This window comes from Schistocerca piceifrons, chromosome 11 (assembly GCF_021461385.2).
Source record: "Schistocerca piceifrons isolate TAMUIC-IGC-003096 chromosome 11, iqSchPice1.1, whole genome shotgun sequence".
NCBI lineage: Eukaryota > Metazoa > Arthropoda > Insecta > Orthoptera > Acrididae > Schistocerca > Schistocerca piceifrons.
This window is the reverse complement of record NC_060148.1, coordinates 17,261,440-17,283,941: the sequence shown is the minus strand read 5'-3', so window position 1 is coordinate 17,283,941 and position 22,502 is coordinate 17,261,440. Positions and strand designations below refer to the sequence as shown.

The 22,502-nt window shown below is 37.5% G+C and overlaps 1 protein-coding gene across 2 annotated transcripts in view; it reads right to left on the bottom strand.

Annotated features, from left to right (window-relative positions):
• LOC124720465 overlaps nt 1–22,502 on the bottom strand; it is an 84,403-nt gene that overhangs the window by 48,549 nt on the left and 13,352 nt on the right. The window contains exons 3-4 of one of the 2 annotated variants that reach the window (XM_047245819.1): nt 17,503–17,595; nt 5,258–5,327 (exon numbers count right to left, since the gene is read on the bottom strand). In XM_047245819.1, the coding sequence (XP_047101775.1) occupies nt 5,280–5,327; nt 17,503–17,595 (141 nt within the window). In that variant the 3' untranslated portion in view covers nt 5,258–5,279. Of the gene's footprint in view, nt 1–5,257; nt 5,328–17,502; nt 17,596–22,502 lie in introns of those variants that run through there. The other variant, XM_047245818.1, reaches the window with a different exon arrangement.

The following is a 22,502-nucleotide window of genomic DNA, read 5'->3' as shown; positions in this document are numbered from 1 at the left end:
AGCAAGAATCTTTCTCCTGCGTGATGTGTTATTGCTGTAGTTCAAGACAGCTGAATTAGTCATTCAATTGTCAGTTTTATTTCTTGTACCAACATAGATGTGAATGTGTAATTGTAAATGTATTAGTGCATTTTCCAAATAAATGTCAGGTGGAGGTGTAAATATGGAGTGCTTCAAAAGCAAGACAGGGGGATTATTTACTGGATTTGTAACTTTTTCAAATGCGAGTTTAAGGGCAGGGCTACTACTCTTTACATTTGATGACACAAGAATGGACTGCAAAAGCCTATGGTGTTGGCAGGAGATCTGGAGAATGAACTGTGAACCAAAGTGTCAGAGCTGTGGAAACCTCAAGAAATGTTGGTCTGATATCACCTGGAAAGCACCGAAATTGCAAGAAACATGTAAAGCATATAAATGACTTTGACAAAAAAAATTATAAAGTGCTCTATGTTTGAAATGTATACAAGTAGTGTCAATCCAACATTGCAAAAACCTTTTACACTTATGCATGAGAATATTTGCTTGAAAGATAGCACTTCACCAATCCAAATAATTTTTTTAAAAAAGCACTGGTTTCAAATATGTTAATAAGAAGAGAGTTTTTAACTGAAATAAGTAACAAGTGAAACATGAGCCACATCCCTTATAAAGGTGCAAAAGACATGAGAAAGAGGTGGATAATTGTGTATTGCCTTGATGAAAGATGGATGAAATGGATTCATTCCAGGAATGAGCAATGGCAGTTGCAGTTTGAAAGTTCGCATAGTAAAAGGTTCTCAGATAGTCATTCTGCATGTTCGCTCTTCTTCTGGTTTTATTCCTGAGAGTAAACTTGTAATTAGATGTAAGAAAACCAACACTGACTACCATTATGAAACAAAAGTTGTCAGGTGCAAGGAGTGGCTCACCGAACAATTCATGCTTTGAAGTTGATCACTAATGTATCATGCCAGTTATTCAGCTTTTACAGAGAAACATCAGGTACAAACACTAAGAAAGTGGATATCATGCTCTTGCTTAAAAACAAAAACATTCTGCACAGTATAAACCAGACTCGTGCCAAACTCCTGCAGCTTGTTAACTCATACAAGTCAAAATTTACAAACTTTCCTTTAATGCACCTAAATACAGTCTCACAGTTTTGTGTGTACCAACATATCACTCTCAACATAACCCAATGGAGTTAATTTGGGCAAGGGTTAAAGGTTATTTGGAAGGGGGGCACGGGAAACTTTCAAGATAACAGGCACTGAATCATTAGAATACGAAGCAACAGACAACATCCCCCCATCCAACACGGGTACATTGTGTGTGGCATGCTGAACTTCAGGAAGAAGACTTTGATAGAAAGATGAAGAGGGATAAAGTACTTGAGTCTATCATCATAAATTTACAATCAGATGGCTCACGTACATGCTCACACAGCAGTGACAATGGTATTACAATGTAGACTTCGGTTTTAGAGACTCTTTCATGGTTCAAAAAGTTTGTTACTATATCAATTGGATACATAGTACGTGAGAACTTTCTAGCCTTCATTGATCAAGAATTTGCATCCTTTGAAGTATGCAGACTATAAGGGTGAAGATATTGCCGATGGGTAAGTTAAGATTTTAGCAGTGTGTAGTATGCTATTATAAACTGTAAGAATGCAGCCAGATAAATTTACCAAAAACTCTGATATTTTGCCAAGTAATCCCCTCTCACTTTCAAGCCATGATTTGGAAAATGCCTTAGAATCATAGGGGGCATTAGCTGTAGAGGTATTGGTGATTTTTAACATTATCAGTCAGCATTGTCTCAAGTTTTTTTGCTAGAGAAGGTTAGTTGTTTGCTTATTCAATGGATCGTAAATGTGGACTCTCACAGTCATGTTGAACGAGTTAGTTTACACTTATAATAACTGCTGACTGAAAAAAATATAACAAAAAATATAACATGCTGACAATTTTTATGATGCTCTTTTGCATTACTCTTTGAGCTACCAGTACCTCTTTTCTATGCGCAGCAATTGAAACCACAGTCAGACACACCCACATACATACATCATACACATTTTGAAAAAATTCTATGAAGTAGAAGTACTTTTCAAGTGAATGTAATCATTTCAGTTTGTGTTTGAAGTAAATTTTGTTGTGTATTACATTTTACTTATAACAGTCCAAATCACAATAAATGACAATTACTGCATGCAGTTTTAGTGTCATTGTTGTTAGACAATCATTATTTTGGGAAAAATGATGTCTTCACAAGGCTTCATCAGCTGTTCTCACCTTCTGACATTTTGTAATGTGGGCTACAGCTGTGGTGAAGTGGATGCAATGTCACTGAGATGTCATTTAAGTTTTCTTTGATGTAACAATTAACTGAAATTGTTTTTAAAATTTATTAGTCCCCCTCATGCATTTCACTATATAATACAATGCAATGTTGTCCACAGTGACACAGTTTGGCAACAAAGATTTAGTTTGCCCATGCTCTGCCACCACGCCTGAGCAGGATTCGCCCTCTCTACTGCTCCACCTCTATGTGCAGAAGCACCATCCTATGTGACACGGACTATAGTTGCCATCATTCAGCAGAAACAATGTGTGTTCTAAAGACCTTGTTCACTGAATTCATATCATCTCCAATGCTGATAACTTGCAAGTGGAACTGGTACAGCTACAAACCATGTTTCTGAACAATGGATATTCCTGCCAACAAGTACAGAGCACTACAAATGTACAAGCAGTAAAGCAAGGAAGAGGATGAGGTGACCGAAACAACAACTTATCTACCATGTATTGAAAATGTTCCCCCAAAATAGGCAAACTATTAACCATTTTGCTTCTACAGACATGATCTCTACATTCTGTGCTGAGTTTGCCTTTCATTAAGGCTGTCCTGCTTGCCAAATGCCAGTATGCATGCTGAAAGACAGCATTCCATTTGATATGAGAAGCCAATCTGATTGTAAGAAAACCATGTACTGAAAAAATTCAGTTTTTGCACATCTTACAGTCTAACATCTTCGCTCGATAAGGAACTAAATATTGTTTCGTTATATAGCTACTGCGCTGCATCAAAATGAGCAAAACATGATGTCAACTTTTAAAGATTTTGCAGAGGTAAAAGCTGTCTGCATAAACTTCATATGTGGTTGATTTTACTGTATACATTATAGCAGGTGAAATGTAGATAAGAAATCAAAATTTTATTTAAAACTGAGATCAGAACAAAATCTCATTCCTTCTCGAGTTATTTGCTTTTATATCCACAAACAGTCTCTCACAAGGCAGCCATTCAACTCTGCACTTTGAAATCTTGTGGTCACAAGAATCATTGTATTTAATACATGATCCAAGCAATTGAAATGAGGCTTTTTTGCAAGTGATGGCATGCCATGAGGGATGTATGTTGTGAGATAACATACTTTAAACTTTTTTAATTGATGATATATGGAAGTAACTCACCTGCAGCAGTGGGAGGTCAGCAGCTCAGGACTCATACAGATGTCCATAGCACTGTAGGAAAATCCAAGCAGCACTCTTATACCCATACACAGCACCTGGAGTGTGGCTCAACACATCCAGAGCAGTGAAAGGTTTAAGAAGAAATATGGTTAAACTGATATTTTGTCCTCCATCAGAAAACTCACCACTTTTCAGAGTTATCAAACCTGACGATTTTTTACATTATCCTATGCGAGTGTGGCACATCTGACGCAGGGAGAGTGTCACGCACTGTTCAAGAATACATTGTGAAATACCAGCAGCATAATCACACCAGCAGGTCTGCTATTGCAAAACCCTGCAATTCTACTGGTCATTTGATGAAATACTATGAAATAAAAATTGTGGCCCACACGTAAAACTTCTGGAACTCCGTCACTTATGAATCAGCGGAAATAAGACCACGTCCCTTATCAATTGGGACAGGAGCTTCCAGTTAGATTCTGTATGGAATCCTTCCCTAAAACTACTTTGTGTAGCTGGTGTTGGTGTGATTTTATCATGTGAAGAAGATCGACCTGATATTGATAAAAGAAGCTTGCACCCTGGAACACATATGGTGCAGCACACTGCCCTACAGCACAAGCACATGTGCTCAAGGAGTGACTACTGGGTACACCATGTATGTGCTGCCAGAGTCTTAAATAGGCAAGCTCAAAGTATTTCCCCCATGTCACCTGTAGATTGCCAGAAGACTATGCCAGAATATCACGAGAGCAATACACAAACATCTGACAGTTCATCCGAAATTTCATGGAACAATCTATGTTGGAAAAGTTTAAGTTTCATTAATACTCCCCAGGAGGAAGCTTAGGATGAACTCAGCAACTTAACCACAATACTAAAAATAGAAGTAAGTTCCATACAGACTATGTATCCCTACCTAAGCTCCAGAATGAAGTTTTATATTCCAGTGAAAAAGCTACTAACAGGTTACCAGAGGACATCACACAGGAAATTAAGAATGCCCAAATATTTAAAAACAAAATGAAAGATTACAGTGTTTGGCAGTCCTGATACTATTTACCAGAGTACCTGGACTTTGGAACGCAAGTTTTTCCATGTTCTACTATTCATATCACACAATCCCAATTTTTGCAGTACATGGACAGCTAATGGAGATCTGTGTACAGTCAAAATTTTTTGTTTGAAGTGTTAGACTATAGGAACAGTTACTGTTTCCAAAGTAGCTGTTTTTCTACTAATATACATATAAAAAGTAAATATAATTATGAGTGCGAATATATTAGCACTAGTCATCTTTCTTCATTAGTATACTTGACAGATGTAGCCAGTTAATGTATAACTCGATTTGCTTTCTTTCATGACAAGTTTTATGGAATATCATACATGAAACAATGAAAGAACTTTTTCTACAAACTGCAGTATTTAAAAACTGATCCAGCATTAAAACAAATTTAGTATATGAGGTAGCTGCATAGGAGAAAGGTATTCAGAACAAATAATTGTGACCTAATGTTATAAGGAGGATACAAATATATGTTTAGTGCCTCAGTATTCCAAACATAGCATAAAACCACTAAAATATGAACTGCAACTGATTTAATGTTTGACGTGACAAAATTGGACATCTGTAGAAACCCCCAGGAAGAAAACAATGATAAAAATATTACTCTGTCAACCTGATACTTTGACACTAATAGCTAAGTACTCTGTTATGCTAAACATGATAATGTGAAGTAATATTTAATCAAGTAAATTAGAAAGAAAGTCATGAAACAATTAAAACTGTGCTTCCTCTGTTATCTTAAATAACTGCTGTTAATCTTCTATTGGTGGCTTCATAAACATTTGGTTACAATGGTATTTCTGAAATCAAATAATTACATACTTAGTCAAGAATTCCAAGATCCTTAAAAATGCCCCAGCAAGATGGGCAGTTACACATTTTAGACACACTTTATTTATTACAGTGCATCAGAAGATATTTCACTAACCCAACAATGTGTGCAAATATGCACAATACGCCAACACTCTCATCATTAGATCAACAAAATAAGTGATGTCTCTACTGGTATAACATGCTGAACTCAGTTTTCTGATTAATTTATCTACTCACTGTATGCATTTTAATTTGTTATGCAACTAGGCCCCAAACAACTTTATACAGTATGTTCCATTTAGTGCTCAAGCATTAACATTTGCTTGACAAACTGTTCGCTGTGAACCATCTGTAAGACTGTTAGCCATCATCCCAACTATTTTTAATAAGGCTTAGGATGAATTCTTGATTGGATTGCTGTGTCATCAGCTAACATTGTGACATTATGCTGAATGAAAAAATCGAATGTCACATTGTATAAAGAAACTGTTTCAAGAATTTGGGTATCTTAACTTTTTCATCATTGTATATATACAAAACAATAATGTACATCACAAAAGGTAGTGAGGACTGGATTACAAATGCTAGTGTACACACCCACAATACAAGAAGGAAGAATGAAGTATGGAGCATACCACACCGAATGGCAATGCTAGAAAAAGGACCCCAGTACTCTGGTATCAGACTACTAAGAAGTCTGCCTAAAAACCTGAAAGATAGTGTACTTCACAATGACTTTCCAAAGAAACTTAAAGACTATCTCAATGAAAAAGAGTTTTACAGTGTTGCAGAATACTTATGCCATTAAATTTGTATATATTGTTATTCATTATCAATTATGTAAAAATGTAAGCTAAAGGTGTAGAAAAATAAGTGATAATGAATGTTAATACTTTGACAAGTCCTATATTACATGTACATTTACTGTACACTATGTAATCTTACAGGATCAAATAAAATTCAATTCAATTCAATTCAACTGTGTGAAGAAATAAATGGAAAAGAGAGTCAGAATTTGGAAAACCGTAACAGTAGTCCAATGCGTCAAACGGGGCACCTAGCAGAAAATCAAGGGGGACCTAGAAATTAGCTCACCATACAGGAGGTAGACAACCAACAAGAAATTTTGTCTCGTGTATGCAAAGTAGTGTGCACTAACTGACAGACTGAACTACCCACACGAGCAGTGAAAGTTATGGTAAGCAGAAAGGTTCAGTTTCATTGTTTTCAAGATGAGTAAAACTAGAGATAAGGGTTGTGCAGTAAGGAACATGAACAATGTGTTGGATATGACTGATTTGTCACTAACATTACACACTGTGATGAAGCAATAGTTCAGTGGAGTAATACAGAAATGGATCAGCACAGTAGATAATTTCTTAACATATTTTAGGAAGCACACCAAATTAGTCATGACAAAAGGTTTGAAGTTAAAAGTGAAAGTAACTGATTAATGACTACACAATGTAGTTAATTTTGAGAAGTATAGTTACAGTTCAACAGTTTAAATTGTTCAGAGTGCAGAGGTCGCAAAAAGGATACAATTAATAGTGAAATAAATAAAGGAGATTCAGAACAAAATCTTCCTCAAAATAAATAAAATGTGAATGTAGTTTGGAATCAAAAATAGTGACGTTCAGCACCGAACGTGCGTCCAGTGGAGCAGAAACTGAAAATTGTTGGAATAAACAAATGGAAGTAGTTGTTAAATCTTGTCAGGTCAATGCAATGAGAGTAGTACAGACCTGTTCTGTTGAAAATAGTAACAGATGTAATGAATTGAAATCTCAGTCTTATTAAAAAAAAGTCTACGAGGTAGATGTAGATAAAAATGTATAAAAGTCTAAATGGGAAAGAAGAAGCAGTTAATGAATTTGTGACAAAATTCCATGTTGATGGGGAATTTGTAATTTCATATAATGGCAAAATAAATTAAGTCCACCTAACTAAAATTGATATAAATAAAACTGAGACATTTAGGAAATGGTATGAGAAATAAAATGAAGAAATAGTGACAAAATTCCCTGTAGAAAATGATCTCAAAATTACTGAGGGTGAAAATCAGGTAAACAAAGTGCACAGAGTAATTATCACAATGTGTGTACTGGGTTAAAAGAAGCTGCCTTTTGTACTTGTAAGAGGTTCAGCAATTTTGAGATCTGTATCACTGTACTTCCAGCTGACTAAATTAGCAAATGAAGTATTGTATCAAATACTTTGAGGCTAGACTAAATACAGGGGACACAGAAAGTCTGATCATGACTGTAAGTAGGGTGTTCACTGCTCTTTAATAAATACACTTTGTTAGTAAGCACTTTACCTCCTATTATTTTGTCTGTAAATGACAAAGTTAGTCTGTAAGTCAAAGTAATTTTCTCCTGCTATCCACAATTACTATAAATACAAAAAATTACACAGTAACTGAATTTTAGTATGTTAATGTTTTAAAGTCCAAGAAAGTTCAAATGCTCATAACCAGTATATTTGTTAAGTTAAGGGCAAACATGTTTTTCCTTTTTTCTCAACAGATCTAGTTAGTACCCATGATATTTTGGACAGAACAATGTATCTCTTGCAGATGAAGCTACCTCAGTTTTTATTAACCAGGATGCAAACTTTGTCAGAAAAATAATTAGCTATATTAGGAAAACTTTAAGCATGAAAACAACTAATGTATGGGACTGGTAACAAGGAAAATGTTCCCAACATTTACTGCAGTGCTGATGAATAAGTACACAGAAATACTGTTAAAATTGTTTATTTAAATAAGATGAAATATTTAATGAAACAACAAGTTTACTGTTACCAGTAGCCATTTTATTTATTTCCATGGCGTGTTTCAAAGGTTTAAACCTCCATCATTGGGTGGATTTACATTAGTTAGTGTGACATTTGTGTGTGTGTTGTGTTACAATTTTTTGGAGGAACTTGTGGCACTTCTAGTGGAGAAACAAGACATGATTTCAGGACATGATTTTGGGTTTCTTATGACAAAAAATTAAACTGATATCTAACGGTAAACATAAAATAAGTAAAATAGAGTACCTCCAGTGGTCACAGGTTCCTTTCACTGTCGTAACACGTCATGTGTATACTGTCATATTTGTAAACAAATATGGCGTCTGGAATCTGCTGCGTGCAAGGTTCGTATAGCAGAAGAGAAGACATAATGGCAAAGTACAAAGAATATACATCATAACAACATTATTACAGAATAATTATTTAAAGGATTTGGAGGTGTTTGTTTTGAGGTGTTGAATACATGTCTGTGTACTTCAGGTGGCATATAAATCCGATTTTGACAAGTTAAAACAGCTTAAACTTCATACCCAAAATCATGTTCTGAAATAGTGTCTTGTTTCTCCACTAGAGAGTGCCACAAGTTCCTCCAAAAAATTATAACACAACACACACACAAATGTCATACTAACTAATGTAAATCCACCCAATGATGGAGGTTTAAACCTTTGAAACACATCATGGAAATAAATAAAACGGCTACTGGTAACAGTAAATGTGTTGTTCCATTTAATGTCAATAACAGTCAGGTAAAGCCCAACCTAAAATGTTCGCATTTAAAGATGAAATCTATCCAGTTTATTGATTGTGTAGCTTCATAATGTGGATTGTATTATTATAAGAAATGCACCAACAAGTCACTTATTTGTGTATTTTCATTTATGCCAATAAGCATTTTGGGCTTTCATCCATCTTCAATTGGTGTAATATGTATTTGAATCTTCAATAAGCACAGCATTAAAACCTCTGATTAGGTATACTTACTTTCTACTCTGCTTATCCTAATTTTTGTTTTTCTAAATGTGGCACACTCTTTTCCGCTAAAATAGCATGTAATGCAGCTCAACTTATCCAGAATGACCAGACTGCCATAGGTCACAACATAAACAATTTTATCGCCAAACAAACAGAGGAAGTAAACTGTAGTAACATGAAAGACAATGACCATATAGTACTTAAAACACTAGTAAAAAACTAAGTGACAATAACAATTTAAGAGTGAAAACAGATAAAGGTGTCTGTGTTGTTGTGATGTATGATAGACTGTGTCTCAGTAAAAGCATTGAAGTCTTCAAAATCAACAATACAATAGAAATTCAGTCAGGTCCCACTTCTAAATTACGGAATAAACTTGAACATCTGATGAAGAAAAGTGGCTTCCTTTCAACTGCAAAAGATATACATGACTGTACTGTCATGAATTCTCCTGCATCTATGAACCAAAAACAGAATTGTCCATGACACCCTATCATAAATACCAGCTTATGCAATCAGAAAGAAAGAAACATGCTCAGCACAGAATAGTTATGAACTAATTAACTGTATAAAGGACATTCAGATTTCTGAGACAGCTATGTTTGTATCGCGAACCTCTACACTAACATACCCATCAAGGAGACAATAGAAATAATTAAAAATAACTTGCTTAGACACAAAAATGTGACTTTGCCAGAAATATATGAGTTCGTTGATTTGTTTACATCAGTGCTGCATACATAAATTTGAAATATACATGGAACCAACACACGCAGGTGCCACAACAAACCGGCATGCCACCCAGAAAAGCACCAACTAGATTCATATAAGGCAATGCTCAACAAAATGCATAAAAACCCATTATAAACAGCTGACCAAACTAATGGACGAAACACTGTTAAAGAAACTTGAGCAACTTCAACATTTGCCCTATATGAGGCTGAAGGTCAACAAGTGCTAGATATAGCTCTTAACTTACAAATACTCCACCTAGCTAACAAAGGAAAATGAATGAATTTACTTCAAGAAATTGAAATTTATTCCCACAGATTTGTGTCATTGTATGGTGCTCTAAATAACCAAACAGAATACCACGACAAAAATTTTCTAAATAATCTCTATAATTTGGTAGTACAACCACACAAAGCACAGCCATGAAAAAACATTATGAGATGTGAGCCAATCCGATGAATATAGTAGTTCTTTTCATGTAAGTGCTTTCTGTCTCTATTGTTTGCAAATGTCGCTCCGACTTATTAAATAGCCACACAGATTACTCACCACACTCATGCTAAACAATTTTTATACATTTTAGTTATACAGAAGCTTAAAACTAGAACTAGTACTTTCAGAATACGTAAGAAAAATATAACTTTGACCATACATATAATTTTTTGATGTAAACAAAGTCATCAGTCAGAAACATAGCAGACACTGCACTGTTTTTATGCAAGATACAAGTGAAAAAGTGTTTGTGCCACATCTATAAATGCAAAAATCTGAACAACAAGATGAGTAGAAAGAAAGTAAAGCTAACCATTAATGTACCATAAATATAAAACTCACAAAGTGCAGTAGCTACGCAAAACTATTTCGCACAGGCCAGCTGCAGCATCCATACTGATGTCACTGTGTTAACAACCTACTTACTGAAGATTCAGATATGTACTATGCCAACTAAAGATGGATGAAAGCTCAAAATGCATACTGGCATGAATAAAAATACATAAAAAATGGCTGGCTCTTGCAATTATTGAAATAATAAAATAAGATGAAATAATAAAATAAGATGAAATAAATTCAGTTGTCTAGTAATACCTTTGAATGGAGCATAGCCATTCGAGGGTGGATAGAGGAGAAGGAATTGTAGAAAATTAAATAAGTCTTGAAGTTACTCTCGCGTTATCTACTATCCAAAGTAAAGGGATCGTTTTTCAATACCAGTGTTATTTTTAACTGTGAGGCATTATCCTTCACAGTAAATGAATCATGAAAATGTAAGGTACTATCATTACGTCTCCGAGAAAAAAAGATTGCATGGTATGGAGATCAGTGAAAACTGGGGACAGGAGAATAATGTATGGAGACAGCAGACTGTTCCATGAATTTTGAAGAAGATTTGTTGATTGGGGGTTAATGGATGAAACAGCAAGGTCATCACTCCCTCAATTGAAGGGTACTTCATTTAGTGAAATCCATTAAGTACATTTTCTGAAGACCGAAGTCCATATTAGCAATAAGACCAATTTATTGAAGGTACCACCGGTGTTAGAGCTGTGAAAGAATTTATGGCAAACTATTTGGATCAGGCTGGCACATTGGTCAGAAAACACAAGGTGTCTCCCTTACCTCATCCTATGGCAAGAAAAGGACCATCTCACGTCTGCCCCCTCTAGTGTTCTAATCGGCAGATTCAGAACAGTCAAAGTGGGAAGATTACAAAATGCAACAGATATCAGCTGTACCATCAATAATAAAACATGATGGGAGAAATAGATAAGGCAGCAAGTGGGCATCCCCAAGGCTCTACATGCGGCAGCAGTCATCCCAACCACTGCTGTCCTGCCACTACTCCAGTTTAGTCAAGGTGAAAAGGAACACTTACAATTCAACAAAGTGCTACCTCTAAAACAGAAAATAGGATTCAGCAGACAAGTAGAGAAACTGCATCTAAAAGCAATTAAAACAGAGTAAGGGAGGCATGAAAGAGTGAACTGGTCAAGGAGGTCCCCCAGATCCAGCATATAGTGGGAGGTGCCCCATCTTCCTGGCTATCCCCTGAAGCTAGCTGAAAATCTTATAATTTAAAGGATAAAACACTTTCATAGAACACAATGGAGAACAAGTTCAACTGTCTGTGAACTGTCTGCCAACATTTGAGGCAAAGGATTTGGAAGGTCATGCATAGCATGATGAACCAGAAGGAGCTACTGCCTATAAAGCTCCCCTACTACAACATGGCAATGGCTCATTGTGCAAAATAAAACTATGGGTTATCCTGATATGACCAATGTGGTTGCAACACTGTATGGTGGATTCCTTCTTGGAGTAACAGAGAGAATAGTGCCATGCAGTGGTAATCTCTTTGACAATATGTAATTTATTAGAAGTAGCAGTAGCCATCAAGACGGCATTTCATCTCCGAGTGAACAGAGGATTAATCTGTGTTCACAGATATGCACTTGTGATCAACAAAGCAACTGGGGTAGAAGTAATTGATTCTCTAGCCAAATTGTCAGCCAATTCATTGCTGGGATATCCACATGACTTGGGACCCAGAGAAAGATAAGTAAGCTCTCAGTATGACCAAGTTCAGCAAAAAGACCATGAATAGCAGAGACCACAGGGTAACAAGAGTAACACTGGTCAATGCTCATTGAGTCACTACGTATTAAAACGCAGTCGTAGGATGTCTGTTCAACAAAGTGGACAGCTCTCGTAACAGCTATCAGCTCCACATAAAAATACAAATGTTCCTGGGAACAAATGGTGTTCCTGACTGGCAGTGGATGTAAAAGCATATCCTGTCTTATCCCCAGTTTTAGAGCTGTCAATGTAAAAGGTGGTAGCAGCCTGAGACTCCTAAGGAACTAATGTAAGAGGTGCCGAAAGGACCTGGGGGCGACAGAGACTTTACGATCTTGAACTAGATCAGAGCTAATTAAGGACTTGTGCACCAACCAAGTCAGGGTGCAGAAGAAAACATGGGGAGCACATTCCATGGAGGAAAGACAGAGATCCTGGCAGAGGGCTGAGAGGTGCTTTCCAACTGGTAATCCCATCTGGCATCTGGCATCTGGTGGTCAACACCTCTCGTATGCAAAAAGTATAGGAAAAGTTGGCTGATCAATGAGTTGTCAAATGCCAATTGTATAGAAGGCCAAGAATTGGTACCATTGGAACTGAGGAGAATATCTATGGGACTAGTCCAGAAGGAACTAGTGGCCAGACGAACACCACAACGATGGAATGGGTCTAGCAGTTTCAAAGGCAAAAATGCAGTGGAGTCTAAACCTGGCAACCATAGGCCACTCAGGATTAGACCAGGGCCTGGTAATTACACACAAGAGTAGCATGATCCACACCCCAAGAAGTGTGGGCAAGGAAGCTAAGACCATTAAGCTTTCCAACGCAACTACTCTTTAGTTGACAAACATGGGGCATCAGAGTCTACTTTTTAGCAAAAAGAATGTGGCTATTCAACAACTTCCAAGCACTGGGAGCCCAAGCACAGTTCTGGGTCATGATGGACCATAGTACAGTGGCAGAGTATCATAGCATAAATTTTTGCAGTAGAGAATTGGAAGCCATGGGGAAAGGTCCACACAGAGGCCCATCAGATGGTGCCTTGGTGCTGGCATTCAGCTGAGGATACTGAATGGGGGCTGCATCAAATGCAAAAGTCATCAACACACAGCACAAGGATGACCAGCGGCCCAACCGAGGTTACTAACCCACTGATGGTGATGACGACGATAATAATAATGATGATGATGATGAGGAGGAGGAGGAGGAGGAGGAAGAGTGTGCCACTACAGATAGATCTCAGTGTGATGCTATTCTCTTGGACCTGTGGAGAGCTGACTGAAGAAGCATCAATGTGTACCATGAACAAACAGTGGGATAAAACAGATGAATACAAATCAGTACAAAAACCACCCTGAAGGACAAGAGCGGGAACAACTGTTGATCAGTAGCAGCACAGAAGGTACAGACCTCGGCCCACATCTGTGATGCAAAGACATATGTTCCCAGGGCAGTGATGTAACTTTCCTATTATTCCTTCCACTGCATTTAATTAGAGAGTGAGACTTAGCATGAAGTTGTTTAAAAATTATTCGGCTGGTCTATGAAGGGTGTCACTTGAAATGTTGCAGCTATTGCAATGACTTCAGTCCATCGTGGCACCAGTTGGTGGTGGAAGGGCCTCTAGAAATGGGAATAGCAGTTACAGCAGTGTGGGTGAAAGTTGTTGGAGACGTCTTGCACAACCTTTTCATGCAGTCTGATGGAGAGGTGGCGAAGATAACAGCATTAATGAAAGGAACAATATTACAATGAAGGGAAGATACTGTCAAATCTACTAGGACATAACGAGCTCCAAGGCACGAGAAAAAGGAATAAAACAACATGACCACATGATAAAAGAAATGGAAGACAATTTCCAGCACCACAGACCAAGATAGATGTATCAAAATATAAAAATAACATTTCAGCCAATTCTATAAAGAGAGCAGTTTACAAATGATCAACATGGGAAAATAATAACCAACAAGAGACACATACAAAAGGCATGGAAGATATTTTTCACAACTATTCAACTGCAATGATCCATGGTCTTGCTTTAGATTTGAAGAGTCACGTACAGCTGAGATACAAGTCATCACTGGATCAGTAAATGAAATACAGCAAACAATAAAGAAATTGAAGAATAACAAGGCTTGCAGTAAAGACCAGATTTAAGCCGAAGTATTAATAAACTGAAGATTACAATTGAAATTAGAGGTAGAAGCCTAACACAAGCCATTTGGAAGAAATTATATGTGCAGACTAGCTAACCACAGTCATATGCCCCAAATTTAAGAAAAATGATATCCCCCTCCCATGCGCAATATCTACAGAAGAATTACTCTACCCAATGTCATCTATAAAATCCTGTTAAACAGGCTGATCCCAGGAACTAAATATCTAATTGAGGACTATCAATGGTTTTTCCCCAAATTCACACCAACACTGAATGATTTATTCACTCTAATATGAACTACTGAAAAGTGCGGAAATTAAATGTAGATGTCCACACACTGTTTTTAGATTTTAAATAAGCTGACAATAATATACTTTATCACACTTTCTGGCTTGTAATGGGGAGTCTCAACTACCCTCAAAATTAATCATATTAACTAAAATGTGTATAAACAAAACTTTTTGCCAAATAAAGGCATTGGTAGGACTGTATGTACAATGGATTGAGACAAGGACACACCATTTCACATTTCTTATTCAGAATCATCGCAGAGAAGAGTGATACAGAATTTAATAAAACTTACCAACAATGGATTCAACTTCAGGATGTTAATACTAATAGATTTTCCTTTGTGGGTGATTTAGAATTACTATGCAGCTCCAAAGCAGAATTAATGAAAATAATGCAAAAACTAGGCACAATGGCTGATAAAAAGCAATTTGTATTCATGAATAGAGGATAAAACATCTGGTCATAAAGGAGGAGAATTCAAAGACATGCCCCTTTCACTGAGGATGGATACACTTTCAACACAATTGACCACATCATGTTTTTAGGAAGTCTGTTTAGTAAAGAAAACAGATGCCCACTTAGTAGCTGTTAAAGTAAAATCACACATTTGTACTAACATCAAGAAAAATATAACTTAGCAGTATCTTGAAGAGTCACTGTTATCATTCAAGTATCTTACCAGTAAAATTACACAAATACAAAGCTTCAATATACACAAAGCCGAAGAAAAACTATTGATATTTGAAAGAAAATATTTTTAAAAAATGTGAGCTTGTAATCAACAAACACAATGCAGTTGAAGTATCAGAAAAATTTACAACTACAGGGGTTGTATGAACACTGTAATATCATTGAAGCGCCAAAGAAGCAATGATCATGTTGCACTGCTGACAACAATGTTGGAACACACTGTAGCAATAGTTGGAACTAGAGAAAGAGGAGCACACAGAATTACAAGGCAAGTTAACATCTATAATAACAGAACTAGGATGGACGTCACCTCAGACAGACAGCCAAAACACGTGATGGAGGGAAACAGGAGGTCATAAAGCACATGTGTGGTCACAATAAGCCCTTTGCAAGTAAGGTCACTGTAAAAAGGATTATCTATATCACTGTAAGCCCTGCTCGGATTCTGCTGATAACAGTCAGCAAATAATAGATGAGAATAAAGTCAAGCAGAGTAGTATGAGGGTGGTTTGAAAAGTTCTCAGAATCACCACGAGAGATCAGCACTAGTGCAACAATATGTTGTGATACTCATTGGAACGTTGCCTGTAAACATGTGCCACATCAAGTGCTCTAGGAAGAGAGCTGTGGCGGTGACGTGGCTCTGTTGTGGTTCCCGCGTAGTGATTTGCAAAGATGGGGGGGGGGGGGGGGGGGAGGGGGGAGATTCGAGCAGTGATTAAGTACTTTGTAAAGAAAGGTATGAAAGCAAAGGACATTCATGCTGATTTCCAGAATACACTGGGGGACTCTGCTCCTTCATATTCAACTGTTGCCAAGTGGACAAATAAATTTAAATTTGGTCAGGAGAGCTTAGATGATGATCCGCGCAGTGATCAGGCAAGATGTGTCACTACTCCAGAAATCATTGCAAAAGTGTCCAAAATGGTCATGGAGTATCGCCGATTGAAAGTGTGTGAAATTGCTCATGCTTTCCAGATGTCATTTGAAAGGGTATGTCACATTTTAACTGAAGAATTAGAAATGAAAAAATTATTTGCAAGATGGGTGCCGCGACTCTTGACTCTGGACCAAAAACATATGAGAATGGACATATCAGAACAATGTCATTCCCCTTTTTTGGAGAAACGAACAAGATTTTCGTGGCAGTTTGTGACCACAGAAGAAACTTGGGTGCACTATTACGTAGCAGAGACAAAACAACAGCCAAAGCAGTGGAAACACGCAGATTCTCCGCCACCAAAGAAAGCAAAGACAATTCCTTCTGGGGAAAGGTCATGGCATCCGTGTTCTGGGATGCGAAGGGGTTCTATTTTTATATTATCTCCCCATGGGGCAAACAATTACTGGAGAATACTATGATAACCTCCCGGACAAATAGCAACAAAAGATACGTGAAAAAAGGCCAGGTTTAGCAAGGAAGAAAGTCATCTTCCACCATGCCAATGCGTGCCCGCACACGTGCCGTCGCCAAGGCAAAATTACATGAACTAAGGTATGAACTGTTGCCACACCCACCTTATTCACCTGATATGGCTCTGTCAGACTTCCATCTCTTCCCAAAACTGAAAGTTTTTCTTGGTGGATGAAGATTCACTTCAAACAAAGAATAGGCAGAGTTGGCAACTATTTTGTAGGTCTGTAGGAAACTCATTCTGAGACGGGATCAAGGCACTGGCACATCGTTGGACCAAGCGCATTAATCTACAAGGAGACTACATTGAAAAATATAAAAAGTTTCAGTGATGTAAGTACTTTTTTTCTATTCCGTTCTGAGAACTATTCAAACCACCCTTGTACAAAACTACTTGTAATTACTAATAGGACTTAGCTCTAGGAAACATTCATTCTGTTTAATGAAGTCTCAATGTGAGCAATTAGCCAATGATTTTGACCTTTTTTTTTAACTCTACATGTAATACGTGATTCATGTGAATGCTTACATTGTTCTCGGTTTCGTCCCACCCCAGATTTAGTCCAGGATCCTCTTTGATGCAATCAGTGAACCAAGACGCTCCTAATGGTTCATCAAGAAACTGAAAAAGAAAAAAGTATCCCAGTTGAAACTGGTTTATACCCTTGTGTACATTTATAAAAGGCAATTTGCAGGTCAACTATGAACACACATTGCCCCACTTTCGCCATTTGATATTTTACAATACATGCTCAGCAGAGAATCTGACAGTTCTTCATGCTGTTAACTGACATTTATCAACATGTGATAACCTCACAGTTTGCATCCAGTTACAGCATTGTTATGCTTCTTCCATTCACTCACATTTTACAACAACTTGTCCTCTATCTTTAATGACCGTATCATCCTGTCTACATTTATCAAGTCAAGTGTCCTCATTTTGATAAATTGAGCTCAGATGTGTCCAAGCACGCAAGTCGCATTTGGACAATGTTGTACGCTTACACCATTTCCAACAGTCTGATTTTTCCTTCTTTCCAAACATCATCAGTGTCTTATACTGGAACAAGGATCTTCTCCACAATCTTCAACACCAAATATTAAGTTTCTCATCACTGCCTTTGTGGCACTCAAGGACTCAGTTCTACTGAGCAACAGTGAGAATGTAACTGATGTCTGTTCAGAATTATTTTAAGATTGACAGCTACAAAGGCTGTGGTGGGGAAAGGCACATGAGAACAAGCATTCATCCAATGCCAAGAGGCTTGTAGCACAGGATCCACATGCAGTGTCAGACCATCACCCCCCGTGCCAAAACACTTCACATTTGCATGTAGTTTCAGGCAGCTTGCAGTCCTGTGGGATGATTTGATGCATGCTGAGATTTCATTTGTTTTCATTTTTTACCGCTGTGGACTTAATATTTTACCTGTTATAACTACTCTTTGCTGTATGACACTGAACAGTGTCAGAAGCAAGTACATAAATTAATATCTAGAGGAAAACTTCAATGTCACTGTCTTGGCCAGGCATTGCCATAGAACGTGGGCTGAGAGAAATGCTTCGTGTGTTAGGTGCTTACACCATCAGTAACTATTCTTGATAATGGTTCCAGCCATTCTGTTGTTACTGACAAGATGCCTACCACGGAAAAGTGAAGATATGGAAAGATTCATCCTTTGACGTATCTTAGAAGCTAGGTTGAAGAAAGGCAAGATTTAGGAAAAGGTTTTCGTAGGGCGGACTGAAATTTTGAAGGTAGTTGAGATAAAACACAAGCAGTGAAAAGTTATTTACAACTTGTACAGAAACCAGACAGCAATTAAAAGTTTCGAAGGGCATGAAAGGGAACAGATAATTGAGAAGGGACAGACTGGTGTTAATCAGTCTATACATTCAGCAAGCTAAGAAGGACACCAAGAAGAAATTTGGAAAGAGAACTGAAGTACAGGGAGAAGAAATCCATGATTTGTGTTTTGCTGATGATTCTGCAATTCTGTCAGACAACTACGGACTTGAAAGAGTAATTAAGGTAATGGATAGTATCTTGAAAAAAGGTTACAAGATGAACATAAATGATAGTTGAACAAAGGCAATGGAATGTAGTGCAATTAAATTAGGTGACACTGAGGGAATTAGAATAGGAAATGATACATTTACAGTAATGGATGAAGTTTGTTATATGGCCAGCAACATAACTAATGATGGCTGACATAGAGATGATATAAAGGGCAGACTGGAAATAGGAAGAAAAGTATTTCTGAAAAGAGGACATTGTTAATATCTGATGCAAACTGAAATATTCGGCAGTCCTTTGTGAAGGTATTTGTCTGGAGTGTAGCCCTTTATGGAAAAGAGAAATTTTAAAATGTGATGCTATGAAAGAACGTTGAAGTTTAGAAGGGTACACGCAATAACAAATTAAGCAAAAAAGAACTCTAGTGCTTATCTTTACTAAAAGAAGGAATCAGTTGATAGAACACATCCTGACACATGATCAAATTTTCAACTCAGTAATGGAAGGAAGAATGTGTATGTGGGAGGCGATGGGGAAAAAAGAGGTAGGATTGTAGAGGGCGACCAAGGCTTGAATACAGTAAGTAGGCTGAAATGGGTGTAGGCTACAGTAGTCATGTAGAGATAAAGAGGCTTTCACAGGGTTGATTAGTGTGGACAGTTGAGAGAGACTGATTAGTCTTTGGACTAAAGACAACAACAACTGTATAAAGCATAAAAATGCTGAATTTTGCATACTTTTCCACATTTCCCATTAGACGCATACTTTGTTACTGTCAGACTGTGATCTTCATACTTCCTACAGTATAAATGTGGATGCTAATGTGAGTAGATATATTTGTTATCCATTCCATTAGATTCATTACAACTGAGCCATAGTAAAACATACTTAAATTTCATACAGCCACTTAAATTCTCTGACTATATCTTGATTCAGACCATCATCCAATTCTTCTTTTATTCGCACACTGGGTGGGTAAATCTAGACCTATGGTAACAGTAAAACAGACTGTACAGATTGCATTTATGCAGTCACTATCCCCACATATTACATGAACATATCACATACACTGAGGTGACAAGTAATGGGATACCTCCTAATATAGTGTCGGGCCTCCTTCTGCCTTGCATACCACAGCAAATTGATGTACCATGGAATCAACAGGTCATTGGAAGTCCCCTGCCCTGCTGATACATTGAGCCATGATGCCTTTATGTCCATCCATAATTGTCAAAGTATTACTGGTGCTGGATTTTGTGCATCATCTGATCTTTCAATAATGGCTAAATCATTTGCTCAAATTGTCCACAATATTCTTCAAACCAATCATGAACAATTGTGGTCTGGTGACATGGCACATTGTTGTCCATAAAAATTCCATTGTTGTTTGCAAACATGAAGTCCATGAACAGCTACAAATAGTATCCATGCAGCTGTACACAGCCTTTCTAGTCAATGATTGGTTCACTTTGACCAGAGGACCCAGTCCATTCCATGTAAGCACAGCCAGATCATTATGGAGCCATCGCCAGCTTGCACAGTGTTTTGTTGACAACTTGGGTCCATGGCTTCATGGGGTCCGCTACACATGAAACCTACCATCAACTCTTACCAACTGAAATTGGGCTCAACTGCCCAATAGATATGGTCACAAGCCCAGGAGATGTGATGCAGGCAATTTCATGCTATTAGCAAAGACACTGCATTGGCAGCTGCTGCCATAGCCTACTAATGCCAAATTCCGCTGCACTGTCCTAATGGATACATTTGTTGAACATCCCACGTTGATTTCTACAGTTATATCACACAGTGTTTCTTCTCTCTTCGCACTGACAACGCTATGCAAATTCCACTGCTCTCAGTTGTAAAGTGAAGGCAAATAGCCACTGTATTGTCCATGGTGAGAGATAATGCCTGAAATTTGGTATTCTTGGCACACTCCTAACACTGCTGATCTCAGAAAACTGAATTTCCAAACAATTCCCAAAATGTAATGTCCCATGCGTCTAGCTCCAATCACCATTACATGTTCAAAATCTGTTAATTCCAGCTGTGCAGCCATAATCATGCCGGAAACCTTTCCACATGAAGTCCTTGAGTACAATGCACTGTCCTTTTATACCTTGAGTATGCAATACTACCACCATCTTTATATGTGTATATCGCTACCCCACAACGTTTGTCACCTTCGTGCATTTTAAATCTAACTACAGTACTTCTTCAGAATAAATGCCTAGTAATAGGCACTTATTTTTGCTGAGAGAGAAATTCTGGATGACAGGAAGTCACTAAGGTGTATTTGAGTGACACTGATCAAAATATTACAAGAATGGTTGATGATAACATTTTTAAAAATTTACTAGAATATCACATTTCAATCTTCCCCCTATGCTCCTATTTTCAATCATATTTTCTAGTTTCAATATTTCTATTCATCCACCGTTAATTATTTGATACAATATGGGCTATATCGTATGCAACTAACATCACATCTACACTCCACAAGCCACCGTATGGTGCATCGCAATGGGTACCCTGTACCACTACTAGTCATGTCATTTCCTCTCCTGTTCCTCTTGCAAAAAGAGTAGGAGAAAAATATTGTATGCCTCCATATGAGTCCTGATTTCTTGTACCTTATCTTCATGATTCTTATGCACAATGTATGTTGGTGGCAGTAGAATCATTTGGCTGTCAGCTTTAAATGCTGCTTCTCTAAATTTTCTCAATAGTTTCTCGAAAATAATGTTGTCTTCCCTCCAGGGAATGCCATTTGAGTTCCCGAAGCATCTCTGTAACACTTACGTGTTGTTTGAACCTACAGGTAACAAATCTGGCAGACCCCCTTCAAATTAGTTCAATCCAACCTGATAAAGATCCCAAACACTCGAGCAGTACTCAAGAATAGGTTGCACCAGTATCCTATATGTGGTCTCTTTTACTGGTGAATCAATCTTCCCTAAAATTCTCCCAATAAACTGAAGTTGACCATTCACCTTCCCTACCACAGTTCTCACAAGCTCATTCCATTTCATATCACTTTGCGTTATTATGGCCAGATATTTAAACTTAAATGTCAAGCAAGAAGTAATAATGCTGTATTCGAACATTATAGGTTTGTTATTCCTACTCATCCATGTTAACTTACATTTTTCCACATTTAGAGCTAGCTGCCATTCATCATACCAACCAGAAATTTTGTCCAAGTGATCTTTTGCCTTTCTACGATCACTCAACTTCGACACCTTACTACATGCCACAGCGTCATCAGCCACAGATTGCTGCCCCCCTCTGTCCACCAAATCATTTATGCATACAGAGAACAGCAGTGGTCCCTCACACTTCCCTGGGGCACTCCTTGCAATACCCGTGTCTCTGATGAACATTCACCATGGAGGACAACATACTGGAATCTATTACTAACAAATCTTCGAGACACTCTCATATCTGTGAACTTACTCCATATACTCATACCTTCGTTAATAGGGTGCAATGAAACGCCATGCCAAATG